The 14,442-nt window shown below is 40.2% G+C and overlaps 1 protein-coding gene across 1 annotated transcript in view; it reads left to right on the forward strand.

Moving 5' to 3' along the window:
• Flt1 (fms related receptor tyrosine kinase 1) overlaps window positions 1–14,442 on the forward strand; it is a 180,783-nt gene that overhangs the window by 56,537 nt on the left and 109,804 nt on the right. Inside the window, exon 10 of the mRNA XM_090342332.1 lies at window positions 47–206. Coding sequence (XP_090198458.1) covers window positions 47–206 — 160 coding nt within the window. The remainder of the gene's footprint in view (window positions 1–46; window positions 207–14,442) is intronic.

Below are 14,442 nucleotides of genomic sequence, written 5' to 3' on the forward strand. Positions count from 1 at the left end.
CACAGGAGCAGTTCTTGACTTCTATCCTGCTCTGTCTCCTTGCCAGTGAAACCTCAGATTTACGAGAAATCCGTGTCGTCGCTCCCAGACCCAACTCTCTACCCCCTTGGCAGCAGGCAGGCCCTGACCTGCACAGTGTATGGACTCCCTCAGCCTGAGATCAAGTGGTTCTGGCGCCCCTGCAACTACAGTTATTCCAAGACAAGGTAGGGACAGGCTGCGTCTTGATTTGCTTTCCGACAATCTTCTGCCACTCTAAATGACGATTCTTTGTTGGATGCAGATGGGCACGTGTGTTCCCTTTGGAAACAGGGAGCCAGTGGCCTATTCTTCCTCTCTAAGGTGCCCGCCTCTCGCTTTGCAGTTCAGGGGCCTAGGAACAGAAGCCCAGTCACATTGGGAGCTGTTCTGTGTCTCAGGTTGGAACTTTCAGTGCTCATGTTTCCTGGCTGAGAAACCCAGATGTTATGTCTATGTCAGTGACACGATCCTTCCCCCTTGGATCACATTAGCTGTGAAGAGCGAATCAAAGATCGTTGTAACACTCATGGTCACCAGATTTCCTACTTTGGGCTCTGCCCATGCTTGTATAGCTTTCTAAAATGTCTCTCATAAGAAGTCTTTCTCTCCCTTCCTTCCCCCCACTTCTCTCAACTCCTCCCCTTTGTCTCCTACATCCCCCCCCCCCACACACACCTTTTTCTCATTTATTTCTTTATTGCCAGTTCTAGGGCTTGACCTCAGGGCCTGAGCACTGTCCTTGGGCTTTTTTTCCCTCAATGCTAGTGCTCTACCACTTGAGTCACAGTACCATTTCCAGCTTTTCTATGTATGTGGTACCAAGGAATTGAAGCCAGGTCTCCTTGCATGCTAGGCAAGCAGTCTACCACTAGGCCAAGCTCCTGGCCCTCCTTTTTCTTTTTAAACAGGATCTGCTGTTGTCACTCAATAGGGACACATTTGTCTCTCTCTAGGCTGTGAGCACACTGAACCCACCTCCCTGCCGCAGGGCTTGTCAGGCCTGGCATACTCGGCACGTGCTCAAAGTGGACCCACCCCTGCTCACTGGGCAGTGCTTCCTTCCATCCTGTTTTGCTTTTCCCCTTTTTGTTTAGTCTAGAGAGATGATACTTAGGATAGTTCACTGGAGCAAATCGGAAGGACAGGAATAGAATTGATAGGTGCAACAATAATACATTTTTGAAACAGGCCAAGAATTATCCTTATGCCAAAAATATGTTTCTTCATTGCTTTTCAGTTCACTTGCAGAGTGTTTGGGAGGATGTGACCAAAGCAAAACAACAACCAAAAAACTTAGCTGGGCACTAGTGGCTCATGCCTGTAATCCTAGCTACTCAGGAGGCTAGGATCTGAGGATCACGGTTCAAAGCTAGCCGGGCACAAAAGTTTGTGGGACATTTATCTCCAATTAACCACCAGAAAACCAGAAGTGGCACTGTGGCTCAAAGTGGTAGAGTACTAGCCTTGAGCTAAAGAGCCCAGGGACACAGCGGTCAGGGCCAGAGTTTAAGCCCCAAGGTGAAACAAAACAAAACAACAACAAAACCTAGCTTGATAAAAATATAAATGAGTCATAATTCATCAACACATAGAAGTGGCTGTTTGGTTTTTAGATTCTTCCCATAATTGTAGGCTTCTGTCTTCTTAATCATTCTGGTTAGCGTGTAGTACTATGATAGTGGAAAATTTACTGCTGATTATGGAATTCTTGAGAAGTGGCTATTTCTGCACTTGTCTAATTTCTCATGTGAATGTCATTTCTTAAGAACAGCTACGTAGAGAACTTGCAAATCTCGAGTTCACCCTTTTCTATTGTGTCTGGTTCACCTTCACTGAAAACACAGTGGCAGCAACTGGGGCTTTAGGTTAGCCTGCTGGTTTGTGTAGTCATCCATATTTATGGACCCATCTTTTTGAAATATTGATATTGTGCTATCATGCAAATAAATAAAAATAACTAAGGCAGGCCAGGAGCATAACTTAGTGGTACAGTGCTTACTTAACATGCATGAAGCCCTAGGTTCAATTCCTCAGTACTGTATACATAGTAAAAATGGGAAGTAGTGGTGTGGCTTAAGTGGCAGAGTGCTAGCCTTGAGAAAAGCCCAAGGACAGTGCTTAGGCCCTGAGTTCAAGCCCCAGTACTGGCAAAATGAATGAATGAATGAATGAATGAATAAATAAATAAGTAAATAAATAAATAAAATAGCCAGGGCTACTAGATTCAGGTAAACTTGTAGATTTGAATTTTTGTGGAACCACATAGAATTTTTTTTAAATAATGTATATTAGAGTTACAGTTGTATTCGCCAGATAGAAGGTGCGTTACTTCTCACACATTGATACCATTCTCACCATATAGCATTTTATTGATATTTCAAACTTTTGTTTCAGTATCAAATATAAAAACCTCAATTTGATTCCTGCTAACTTTCAATAAACTGTGTTAGGAATAGTGACATGACATAATAGTATAAATTTGAGATTGAATGGTGCTAATAAAATAATGGTTTTTGGAATGAGATGAGCTGAGGCGAAGAACTGTGAACCTTAGAGCCTGCTTCTTCATTTGCTTCAAGGCAAATAAAATTTTTCTCCCTGACTATGGAATATTTTCACAAGGCTAGGAAAGATGTCTCCTTATTCCTTTTGAAATTCCTTCAAGACCCAGAACCCTGCCTTAAATGTTTCTTAGCCATTCAAATTCTATTCAAAGCACATTTTGGGGTTGTTGGGGGGTTTTTTTGTTTGTTGTTGTTGTTGTTGTTGTTTTACTATTTACAAGGCAATCAGAGAACTCCACAGTTCATTTCTTTAGAATGTTGTTGCTTGAAATGAGCTGCCTACAGTGAGCAGGTCCTAGAGACTTCTAGATATTGCATGCATCTCTTTGAATTAGCAAGACATGGTTGCTGACCTATGGCCTTCCTGTGGCAGGACTATATTTGATCCTTGGTAATTAAACCAGTACACTGAACTTACATACTTACGAGATCTTTGCACTGGGAAACTAATCAAACAGTTCTATTTCAGTTTTTATCAGCAAGAAAATAAACCCTTTGTCTTAAAACTTTCCAAATGTCTTCATAGATTTTTACACACTTAGATCCATTTTGTAGTAGTGTTTTTGCATAATGGCATTTAACACATGATCTTCAAAAGAGACTGAGGTACTAACACATATGTATTACTCTTAACTATGTGAAATAATTTATTAGTGCTTAGATTTTAGACTGAAATTAACAGGTATGGCCACAGCCAAAGCATTAGTTTATTTCTGAAGCCAGAGTATATTTCTCTTAAGTTCTCTAAAATTATGACTTTGTTTAATATAGTCAACTAGTTACTGTATCTAAGTTAATGTATTCTAAGTCTGAAGAGATTCAAACAACTCAAATGATATCATTTTTCTAGAGTTTGAGAAATACATAAATATATATTAAAACCATCAGGTCTACTACTCAGCAGGAAATTTTTTCCCTAAAAGAAAATGTGGTAGCCAGCTACTAGTAGCTCATGTCTGTAATCTATCTGTTCAGGAGGCCCAGATGTAAGGGTTGTGGTTCAAAGCCATCCTGGGCAGAAAAGTCCATGAGACTCTTATCTCCAATTAGATTCCACAAAGCCAGTAGTGGAGTTGTGGCTCAAATGGCAAAGTACCAGCCTAGAGCTTTTAGAACAGAGCCCAGGCCCTGAATTCAAGCCCACAGACTGGCACCTTCCCCCCCCCTCAAAAAAAAAACCAAAAGGAAAAAAAAAGAGAAAGCATGTGATGAAATTTATGCAAATGAGCCTGTTTTTGTTTTTTCTTGTGGTTTTTTTCTTTTTTTGCCTGTCCTGGGCTTGAACTCAGGGCCTGAGCACACTATCCTTATGTTTTCTCAAGGTTAGAGTTCTACCACTTGAGCCACAGCATCATTTCTGGCTTTTTTCTATGTATGTAATACCGAGGAATCGAACCTGGATCTTTGAGCATGCTAGGCTAGCACTCTGCACTAGGCCAAACTCCCGGCCCCCAAATAAGTTCTGTTTTAACCCAGTGTCCGATAGTTTTGTTTTACCTACATTTCATTCCTATAAGGCACTAGTAGGAAGCCCTGGTATGCTGTAGACTAACTAGAAATATCAGTCATGTACTGCACATCTCAGAAAGCAACAGGTAGAGAATATTGAGTGTTTTCATTCTGTAAAAATGACAAATGTTTGAGGAAATAAACAGCTTAAATCTGATTTAAGCATTACACAATGTACACATGCACCAAAACATCTCATAATACCCCATTAGCACATATTATTTACCAGGTTTTTTTTGTGTGTGGGGGGTACTTTTTCCCTGCTTTTGTGCCAGTACTGCGACTTGAACTCAGGGCTTGGGCACTGTCTCTGAGCTTTCTCATTCAAGGTTGGCACTCTTCTACTTGGACTACAGCTCCACTTCTGGCTTTTTGGTGATTAACTCTATAGCTACTTCTGGTTTTCTTGCTGGTTAATTAGAGATAAGATTCTCCCAACCTTTCCTGTATTGGATGGTGGCAAATTGAGATCTGAGGATCTCAATCTCTGGAGTAGCTAGTATTACAAATACAGGCCAATTTAAAGGGTTTGATGTATCTGTTTAGAAGACATTAAGAACAAAAGGTATGTACACGGTTATTTAAATTCACAACAGCTAGTGAACCAAGAAGAAATAAAGTAGAATCTTTTTTTTTACTGGCCTGCATGTTTGTGTACTAATGTGAGATGAAAAATAGATCATTCTTTTTGAATATTTTAATTATGTTATTGACACTGAATGAGGATTTATTTGGAGATTTTTTTCCTTATCCTCAACATGTGATTATTTTTTTTGTTTGTTTTTGCCAGTCCTGGAGCTTGAACTTAGGGCCTGAGCACTGTCCTTGAGCTCTTGGGCTTTCTCAAGGGTAGAGCTCTACCACTTGAGCCACAGCACTACTTCTAGCCTATTCTATATATGTGGTACCAAGGAATCGAATCTGGTCTTCATGCATGCTAGGCAAGCACTCTTACCACTAGGCCAAACTCTCAGCCATGATAACAATTATAGATTTTGCTAGATCTACTCTGTGTACCATCTGGGATAAACAAAGGAAGCATTCCTAAGAGCGTTGAGCTTCCAGTATCTTTCAACACCAGTACTTTACAGCTTCAGATCACATGAAATAAAGATAATTAAACACATTTCACACTCACTGGAGAGGCTCTAGTGAGATAACAAACTGGGTAAGGTACATTATTATTGCCAGGGGTGGGGAGGGAGAGGAGGAACTGATTCTCTAAGGAAGACGCAAGAACATCTAAGGAACTTCTCAGGGTATTTTTTTTTTAACAACTATTTCTAAGAAGAGAAACTGTGAAAAGAAAAATGTAATTTTGTTCTCTGTTAAGAATAGCTATCTAGTCGGATCTGAAAGGGAAAAGGAGGCAGAACTGAGGAAAACAAGATTATGACTTTCAGAAGGAGGAAAAAATAAGGAGCTATTGAAGAATTAGGCAAATAAAGAAGACAGAAATGACTGAAGGGTGCAGTAGGAAGACGAGGCAATTTTCCTTGCCCTGTGACCCTCCCTGGTCCCACTCACTGTTTCCCATCCTGGCAGGAAGTGGCTCTGCCCTGCCATATCCTAAGACTGGGTGGGGCAGGGCGGGCATGTAGAACAGCTATCTCTGGCAATGCCAGTCCATACTGGATTTCTGGAACAAATAAAACTACAGACTCCCTCAAGCCCCTTGATCTCACAGGTCCTTCGTGAGTGTTGCCAAAGTACTGATTCACAGTACTGAGTGGTAAGTCTTATCTACTTGAGAACAAGTGATAAGACAGGATTGGAAGAAGGGGGCCTTTCTAGGGTCCTGAGAACCAGAAGTTTTGCCATCCCCTGTTCATACAAAGATCATCAGTTCTATCTCCTTAGGAAGAATCTAAAGTATTGAAGACTGCAGTCATTCATGTGTGTTTGAGTGGAAGTTCACCTTTTGCCTGGTTGGGTGTTTGAGCTGTTTTGACCTACAAACACAATTTAGGAGTGGGTTTTTGCAAGTCACTCTTTCTAGGCCTCCCCAGTAACTCATCACTTATTATCTCATCATGTGTTTCTAGTTAGTCTTTTCTCCTTTTTAAAACCTGGGCTTGTTTTCTGCTGGTATAGGGACTTGAACTCTAGGCCTTAAGCTCTTATTCAGCAGTTATGCTCAAGGCTCTACCACATGAGACATTCAAGCCATGCTTTCACTTTTTTTTTTTTTTTTTTTTTTTTTTGCCAATCTTTGGCCTTGAACTCAGGGCCTAAGCACTGTCCTTGGGCTTTCTCAAGGCTAGCACTCTACCGCTGGAGCCACAGCACAATTTCCATCCTTTTTCTATATGTGTGGTACCGAGGAATCAAACCTGAGTCTTTGTGCAAGCTAGGCAAGCACTCTTACCACTAGGCCAAACTACAGACCCCACTTTCAGCTTTTTGATGGTTAATTGCTCTCAGAGTTGTCTGCTTTTGTTCTGGCTTTGAACCATAATGCTCAGATTTCAGCCTCTTGAGAAGCTACAAGAATAGGAATGAGCCACAGTTAATCCAGCTGAGGCTTGTTTTCTAATCATAGACTGTCTGGATCTTTGCTACAAAGAGGTTTGAAGATTATTGTGAATTTGTTTGAAACTTTAATTCTGTCCATCTAACTCACAAATCTTCACTGCAGAGGAACAAAGAACACTGATTAACTATAATAGTTATAAAACATTAAGTTTTCTGTAAGGAAAAAAAATATGGACATTTCCTTACAAAGTACATTTTTTTGCAAGTAAGTGTTTGAATGTCTGATGACATGCAGAGATTTTTAATCTAAATATGTAATGTTATATGTCTAAATATGTAATATCATTCATTATGTCATCACTATTCAATCTAAATATGTAATGTTAGCCATATATCCTCAACATATCAATATTTATTAGTTACCAACCATATAGAAAACAGAAAGAAACATCATCTGTCTTTAGCATGTAAGGTTTAATTACAGAGGATCAAAGTTATTTGGTGATTACTTATTGGATGTACTTGCAGAATATCTATTCTCCAGTCTCAGAGCTAGAGACTTGGGAATCAAGGAAATGGGCTCTATTCTCAGCGTGGTCCCTGACTTTTTAGTGACCTTGAGTAGTTATTTAATCTGTGTTCCAACTTCCCCTTCTGTAAATGGTAACTGCCAGGCTTCCCTTTTCCTCCTAACACAGAGCTATGGAGGAGTTAAAATGAGAAAGCTTGCTTTACATTTTCTCCTTTCAAAAAAGCTTGAAATAGTTTCCCAGTTATTACGTACTGATAGTTCCCTTCTGCTTCTTGTAAATTATAAACCAATCCGACCATTAACTCTGAGGGCTGGTGCCAAATTACCAGAAAATTTTAATGTATGCAAATAGAAGGCTTATAAGAGAAGTCTCACATTAGGTATTCTAAAAGTAATACTCTGACACAGAATTATGATTATAATAATTGCCCAATCATTTAAAAATGAAGAGCTAGTGAGTACAGCGAAGTGGCAGAGCTTGTATCGGAGGCCCTGCATTACAAAGTCAGCACAATAAATGTGTTTGTTGGTTTATTTTTTATTATTTGAGTAGTTGCATTAACACGTGTTAATTCAGCATCTTAATCAGTGTCACCCCTTCCATTTTTTTGAGATAGATGGGGGAAAAAAAGAACAAAAATGTAGCAACTATTGTGTAAAATTGTATTTTCTTCCGTGTTAACCTTCTGCCAGCAAAAGCACCATATTCTCTGTCCACTGGTTCTCAACACTTGTTTTCTTCATTGACCTTTTGTCAAGAATTCCCTTCAGGGTGCAAAATATGGTTCTGGCTTCTCAACTTATTGCAAACTGAGGAAGTAATCTTTATAATTTTTTATTATAATGTATAGGAGGGATTACAGTTACATTTGCCAGATAGTAGATACATTACTTCTCACACATTGATACCCCTTCTCATGCTTTTGTTCCCATTTCCCTCCCCTTTATTGATTTCTTAACTGATTGGAGGGACTTGTGAAGAAAAACCCTTACACATATATGAACCCTCAAAGAACTACTTCAAGAATTTAAGCTACACTAGATCTGGGAACTGGAAGTGTGGCACAAATGATAGAACAAAAAGCGCTGACCAAGAATGGAATCCAGCCTGGCACTGGTGGCTGCCGCCTGTAATCCTAGTTACTCCACAGGCTGAGATCTGAGAAAGGGGATTTGAAGCCATCCCAGGCAGGAAAGGCTGTAAAACTGGTGCTGTGGCTAGAGTGCTAACCTTGCATACAAAGAGGTGCAGGGACAGTGCCCAGACCCTGAGTTCAAGCCCTAGAACTGATAAAGAAAAAAAAAAGGGGAACCTCCCCATTTCCATCCCCCAAAGAAGCAAAAAAAAAAAAATAGGTCAGATCTGGCATCTAGAATAATTACGTATTTCAGAATTTAAATAGAATTTCCTTTCTCTTTCTGAAACACTGAGGAGGTGATACCAGAAGTGGGGAGCTAACAAAAGCCAACCACTCTGGAACTAAGTGAGGTTTGCCCTTTGCTCCTGTGGGGAAGAAGGTTGGCCTACAAAAGCAGGGGAAGGCAGGCTCTAAAAACTCCAAGAAGGGCTCTCCTAATTGCATTTCTCTATTGTTTATGTACACAGATTGGCAAGAAAAGGAAGCCTGGGATCATTAGGGATGTGTCAGGGATAGATCATTCCAGAGAAATGTAGTTTTGTGCATCAGTGGAGTATGTGAAATTAACGGGACAAAAACAAAAACAATTGTTAGTGGTAGTTAATTAGAAATGCACTCAAGGACCCAAATTTAATACACTGACAGTCATAATGGCTACTATATTAATACTATAACAATTTAATGTCCTATATTCTGTTTTCTGCCTATAAAATGAAATTTTTAATAATTAAATTGAGTCAACATTTCCTGGGGGGGGGGTGGAATGAAGGTCAGATGTCTAAGAGATTAGTAAAGAAAACCTTTTCACTGGGAAATACGATCACTTAATATCATGTTTGAATATTTCCCACATTCTTAAAGATACTTAAAATATACTTGACTTTGTGTATCTGAGTGTATCTGTACAGTGCATATGTATGTATGTAGGCTCAAGTCAGGCATGTGACAGAGAATTTGAATCTATCCCAAATAAAACTTTGAATCCAAATGAGGACTTTCAAGAAGACCACTTGACCAAAGACCATTTGAGCAGGACATTTGAGCTTGAACACAGCCAAATAAAACTGACGGTCTTATACAAGAAGCTTTCATCCTGAGCCAAAAGTGAATGTTCACTTACTAATGAGAAACTTCTTCCATTCTGTTGTATAATTACTGGATGGGGAAGTGCACACTGTCCAATGTGAATGTTCAGACAACAGACCTTATTAATATTGCATCCCAAATCCTGAGAACAGTGCACAAGCTCATTTGCCAAAGACCTCTTTTCCATTTTTCTATTCTTTGTAAAGATTTCTCTCTCTTTTTTTTACAGTGAACCTGATGAGTAATTGTTTCTAATGAAGTAACTGTCTTCTATAATTGCTGTCAAGCATTTCATTATGTGTCTTAAATGCTAAAAGCAGTGTCCTAGGCAGTTCATGGTTTTTGTAGAGATTTCTTCAGCCAGATTCAATATAACCGTGAGACAGTGACACACAATTTGGGGGGGAAAAAATGTTCCTGTCAGGTGCTGATGTCTCACACCTGTAATCCTAGCTACTCAGAAGGTGGAGATCTGAGAATTATGGTTCAAAGCTAGCCTGGGCAGGAAAGTTCAGAAGACTCTTATCTCCTTAGATTAACCACTCCCAAATTGGAAGTGGAGTTGCGGATCAAAGTAGTAGAGCACTAGCCTTGAGCACAAAAGCTCAGAGACAGAGCCCAAGCTCTGAGTACAAGCCCTATGATGGACAAAAAAAAAAAAGAAAGAAAGAAAAAAAAATTAGCAAAACATCTCACATTTCCTTTGGCTATACACAGATTTTTTAAAAAAGAAACCTAAGTGATCATAGAGGAAATCTGTTCCTGCTTACATGTTCATGTGTTAGGTGTGTCTGTTGACTTGTTGGGCCCTTTCTTGAAGTGTGAGCCCTAGCCTGTGGACTCAATGCCATTTTGAATGGACAGAAGAACCTGGTGGTTAGAAATGGTAGAAAAGGTATTCATCCTTTCTCTAGAAGCCTCCTCAGATGTTTGTCACCTTCAGTATTATGAGCTACTGAGTTCACTTAGAATTAGCACGTTACCTTTTAGAGATGAGAGGGAGCTCGTTTTATAGATGAGACACTACGTTTCAAAGTAAGACTGTATCTCTTACCTAGGGGCTGATCACCTATGGATTATTATTTCCACCTCAGAACTGGGCTGACAAGTTTTTATAATCTAGTGAGCAAAAGGGTCAGCCATGGATGGTGGGAAATGAGAGTGGTCACTTAGTGGGGGACCTCATGCAGAAGGAGGGAGCTGGGCCCTTGAAGAGAATGAGCAGATGAAATGCAAAGGGACTGCGTCAGAGATGGAGCAAGGGACTGTGGGGTTTGGTAGGGATTGAGGTGTTAGGACATGCCACAAGACTAACGTGGTTAGCTGATCAGATTTGGGCTGACAACTGGAAAACTGGAGAGGTAAGTTTGGATCCCACATGGAATTATGACAGGAAGTCAGTCCCTCTACCTCCCCCTTCCTCGGCTAGTGGTTTGTTGTTTTGCCATCTGCAGACTAGCAGTTCCCGCTTGTCTTTGCAGGCTCATTACTGGTGGTCTTATTTTGTGGCTCTTCTTTGGAATCTGTGTGAAAAAGGTACTAAGTCCCCAAAACACTGCTTCTTGTGCCTGAAAGTCAGGGTTGTGGATTTTCTACACAGGCTTTAAAAAAGTGACACGTGTATACACTGTTCCAATTTCTTAGTCCTTTACAGTTCTGATTGTACCTGATTGGCAAGTTCTGTCTAGTGAGTGTTGGGGGGGGGGGGGAATCCTCAACTACGTCAGTTGAGGAAAACAAAAGTATTTAGACACTATCCAGAGCTAAGTTGATTATGAATAGAAAATATGCAGCCTATAATTTCTATTTTTAACTCATAAAGATAAAAGCTGTTAAACATTTATGGGATGTTAAGTGCATAGATGTATATACATGTACACATATATGCCTATATCTAAATATAGGCATATATGTGTACATAAGTATATATACTTATATACATGTGTATATATAAGGACATATGCACATATACTATGTGGATATGTCAAGGTAGCATATATTTATGTATGTATAGATACATACACATGTATATAGGCCTACATGCATGCATGTAAATATATGTTGCATGTAAGTACTTAACATCTATAGATCTGTATATGTATGTGTATGTGTGTATGTATGTATGTATATACTAAAACCAAAAGTAGTACTGTGGTTCAAAGTGGTAGAGCACCAATTAGCCTTGAGTGAAAAAGCTCAAGGATAACGCCCAGACCCGGAGTTGAAGCCCCACAGTTGATGAAAAAAACAAAACAAAAAAAACCCTCTTCATTTAATCATCAGAATTTCTGTGATACAGAGACTAAAATTCTCATTCTACAGATCAGGCACAGCACTTAAGGTCTTGTCAGGCAACAATCATGATTGCCATGTCAGAAGAATCACGAATGAGTGGCCTTCTAACCCATCGTGACCAGACAACTGAAAGCCCTGCACAGGTGCTTTCCATCAGGATTGAGTCTGTGGTTGCTACTAGATAGTAAAGTGAGTAAGTTTTTGTCAGTTGCTCATAAGCCAGAATCAAATACATTTTAAGAAGACTTTGTTGTGACATCAAGGCCAATTTTATAAGGTATCATATTGGAGAAAAGTATCAGTCTGCCCTTGAAAGATATTGGCTCTGGAGCCTGAGTCCAGGCTCTCTCTATCACATACTGCCATCTGCCAGCTGTGGGATTCTCTGCAAAAGAACCTTCTCAATGAATCTGGGCTTCCTCATCTGTAAAATGGGGGGCTAATGGAAAAATATGTATGACATCCTCAGCCCTGGGGCTGGTACAGTGTGGGTTCCGAGTTTGTTTGCTGAAAGTTGCTCAATGCTTTTAGGTACTCTGTAGGCAGTTTGGGGCTGTGCACCACAGAAGCACTTCCCTCTAAAATGACATGATTTACACATGGATATCCTGTGAAAACTGACAAGGCGATCTGTGCTGTTCTGTTAGCTTTCTCCTAAGTAATATGCTTGCATCTTAGGAAAAAAGTCTTCTCACTGTGATGACTTATTTCAAAGAAATCAGAATGGGACCCCAAATGGCAAGTATTTTTGATTATTTAGGAAGTTCAAGGATCACAAGAGCCTGGATCTACACTCTCAACTATCCAGCTATTAAATACCCACTGACTCAATCTTTATTCAGCTCATGGTGACACATCGCTCTTGTCATTTTACTTGCCTATTCTCTGTGGTGTTAATGATATTTTTCATGACTTCAACTGGTCTCTTTAGTGAAGACACACAACATAGTGTGTGTGTGTGTGTGTGTGTGTGTGGGTGTGGGTGTGGGTGTGGGTGTGGGTGTGTGTGCGCACGCACGCACCAATACTGCAACTCAAACTTAGGGCCTTGCATTCTCCCATAGTTTCTTGGTTAAGACTTGTGCTCTGCCACTTGAGCCATACCTCCAGTTCTGGCTTTTTGCTAGTTAATTAGAGGTATGAGTCTCTTGAGCTTTTCTGCCCAGACTAGCTTTAACCCATGATCCTCAGATCTCAGCCTTCTGAGTGGCTAGGATTCAAGTGAGAACCACTAGCATCTAGTTAAACACAGACATAACAGAAGAACGTAAGTCATATGGGTTGTTTGTTTTTTCACCCAGAAATATGAGCCAGTGACTCATGTCTCTAATCCTAGCTACTTAGGAGACTGAGATCTGAGGATCACTGTTCAAAGCTAGCCCAGGCACTAAAGACCATGAGACTCCAGCTAACCACTAGAAAAGGGGAAGAAGGGTTGTGGTTCAAGGGGTAGCATGGTAGTCTTGAGCTGAAGATCTTAAGGACAGCTCCCAGCCCAGAGTTCAAACCCCATAACCCACAAAAAAAAAAAAAGTATGATTTGGTCTCTTAAGTGGATTATGAACAAGAAAATTACTTTATAATTTCAACAAAGCTGTATTAGTAATTATGAGGCAGCATTTTTATCACCACAGGAGGAGTTCATTTTTTTTTTCTCATTAGATTAGAAGACACCATCCTCATGTCAGTATCATTGCCTAAGTTGAAACTGTCCAGGACTATCCATTTGTCAGGGACTGATACTGCTAAACCCAGTTAATCTGAGCCCCATCAGCTCTTCTGTCTTCATTAATATTCGTCATTGTGACTGATGGGCACTGATGGTGGTGACATAGTGATTAGCTTAGGAGGCTTATGTGAGGTCACTGGATGGTCACAAATGTCCCATTTGTAGCACACTTGAGCAAGTGATGGGTGGTGGATTTGACACCAGACACAAGGAGGATGCATGTCTAATCAGGCCATTCCATCAGGCTTCACTTTTCTCACCCAGACAATTAACTCAGTGAGAGACATTCACTGTACATCCGCTATATGCCAGGTGACTGGGCTAGGCACTGTGGCAGAGTCCCTATTCTTCAGTAGCTCTCCATATAGTCAGATAACCAAATGATGGCTAACATTACCAACTGCTTTAGTGCTTTCCACATGAACTCATTCAGTATCTCTCTGATATTTGCTGACATTCCAAGGGATCTTGTTTAAATTCTTGATTTAGATCACTGTTGTTTTGTTTCAATGCCTAAAAGAAAACTAGAAAAAAAGTAGCATGGGGTTGCTTCTATGGAACCAGCAAAGCTAAGAACATATCCATTCCCAAAGAAGTGGTTCATACAAAATAGAGACTAATCAAGCAACTCTGAACAAACAGAAAAAAGTCAAATTAGATGATGCAAACATAAGATATGGTCCACATGCTACTTGTTGTGAGAGGGGAAAGGAGACAAACATTTGCAAGATTAATGGGCCCTTGAGATTAAAAGAAGCCAAGAGAAATACAACCCTTCCAGGGTCTGAGATCTGAGAGAAATGACTTCATCCCAGCTCATCCTCTCTGAGACAGGGTAGAAAAACTACTCAATCACATTTCATCACAGTTAGGGGTGCAAGACAGATCTTTCCAACATCCATAGCAGAACACCAGTGTAGACTTATCAAAAGTGATTTTGTTTTTTAATCAGTCATGGGGCTGGGCGCTGTCCCTGAGCTCTTCAGCTTAAGGCTACTGCCCTACCCCTTGAGCCACAGTACCACTCCTGGTTTTCTAGTGGTTAATTGGAGATGAGTCTCAAGGTATTTAGTGCCATGGCTGGCTTTGAAC

Source organism: Megascapheus bottae, chromosome 11, assembly GCF_031878675.1.
Source record: "Megascapheus bottae isolate mThoBot1 chromosome 11, mThoBot2.hap1, whole genome shotgun sequence".
In the NCBI taxonomy this organism is placed as follows: Eukaryota; Metazoa; Chordata; class Mammalia; order Rodentia; family Geomyidae; genus Megascapheus; species Megascapheus bottae.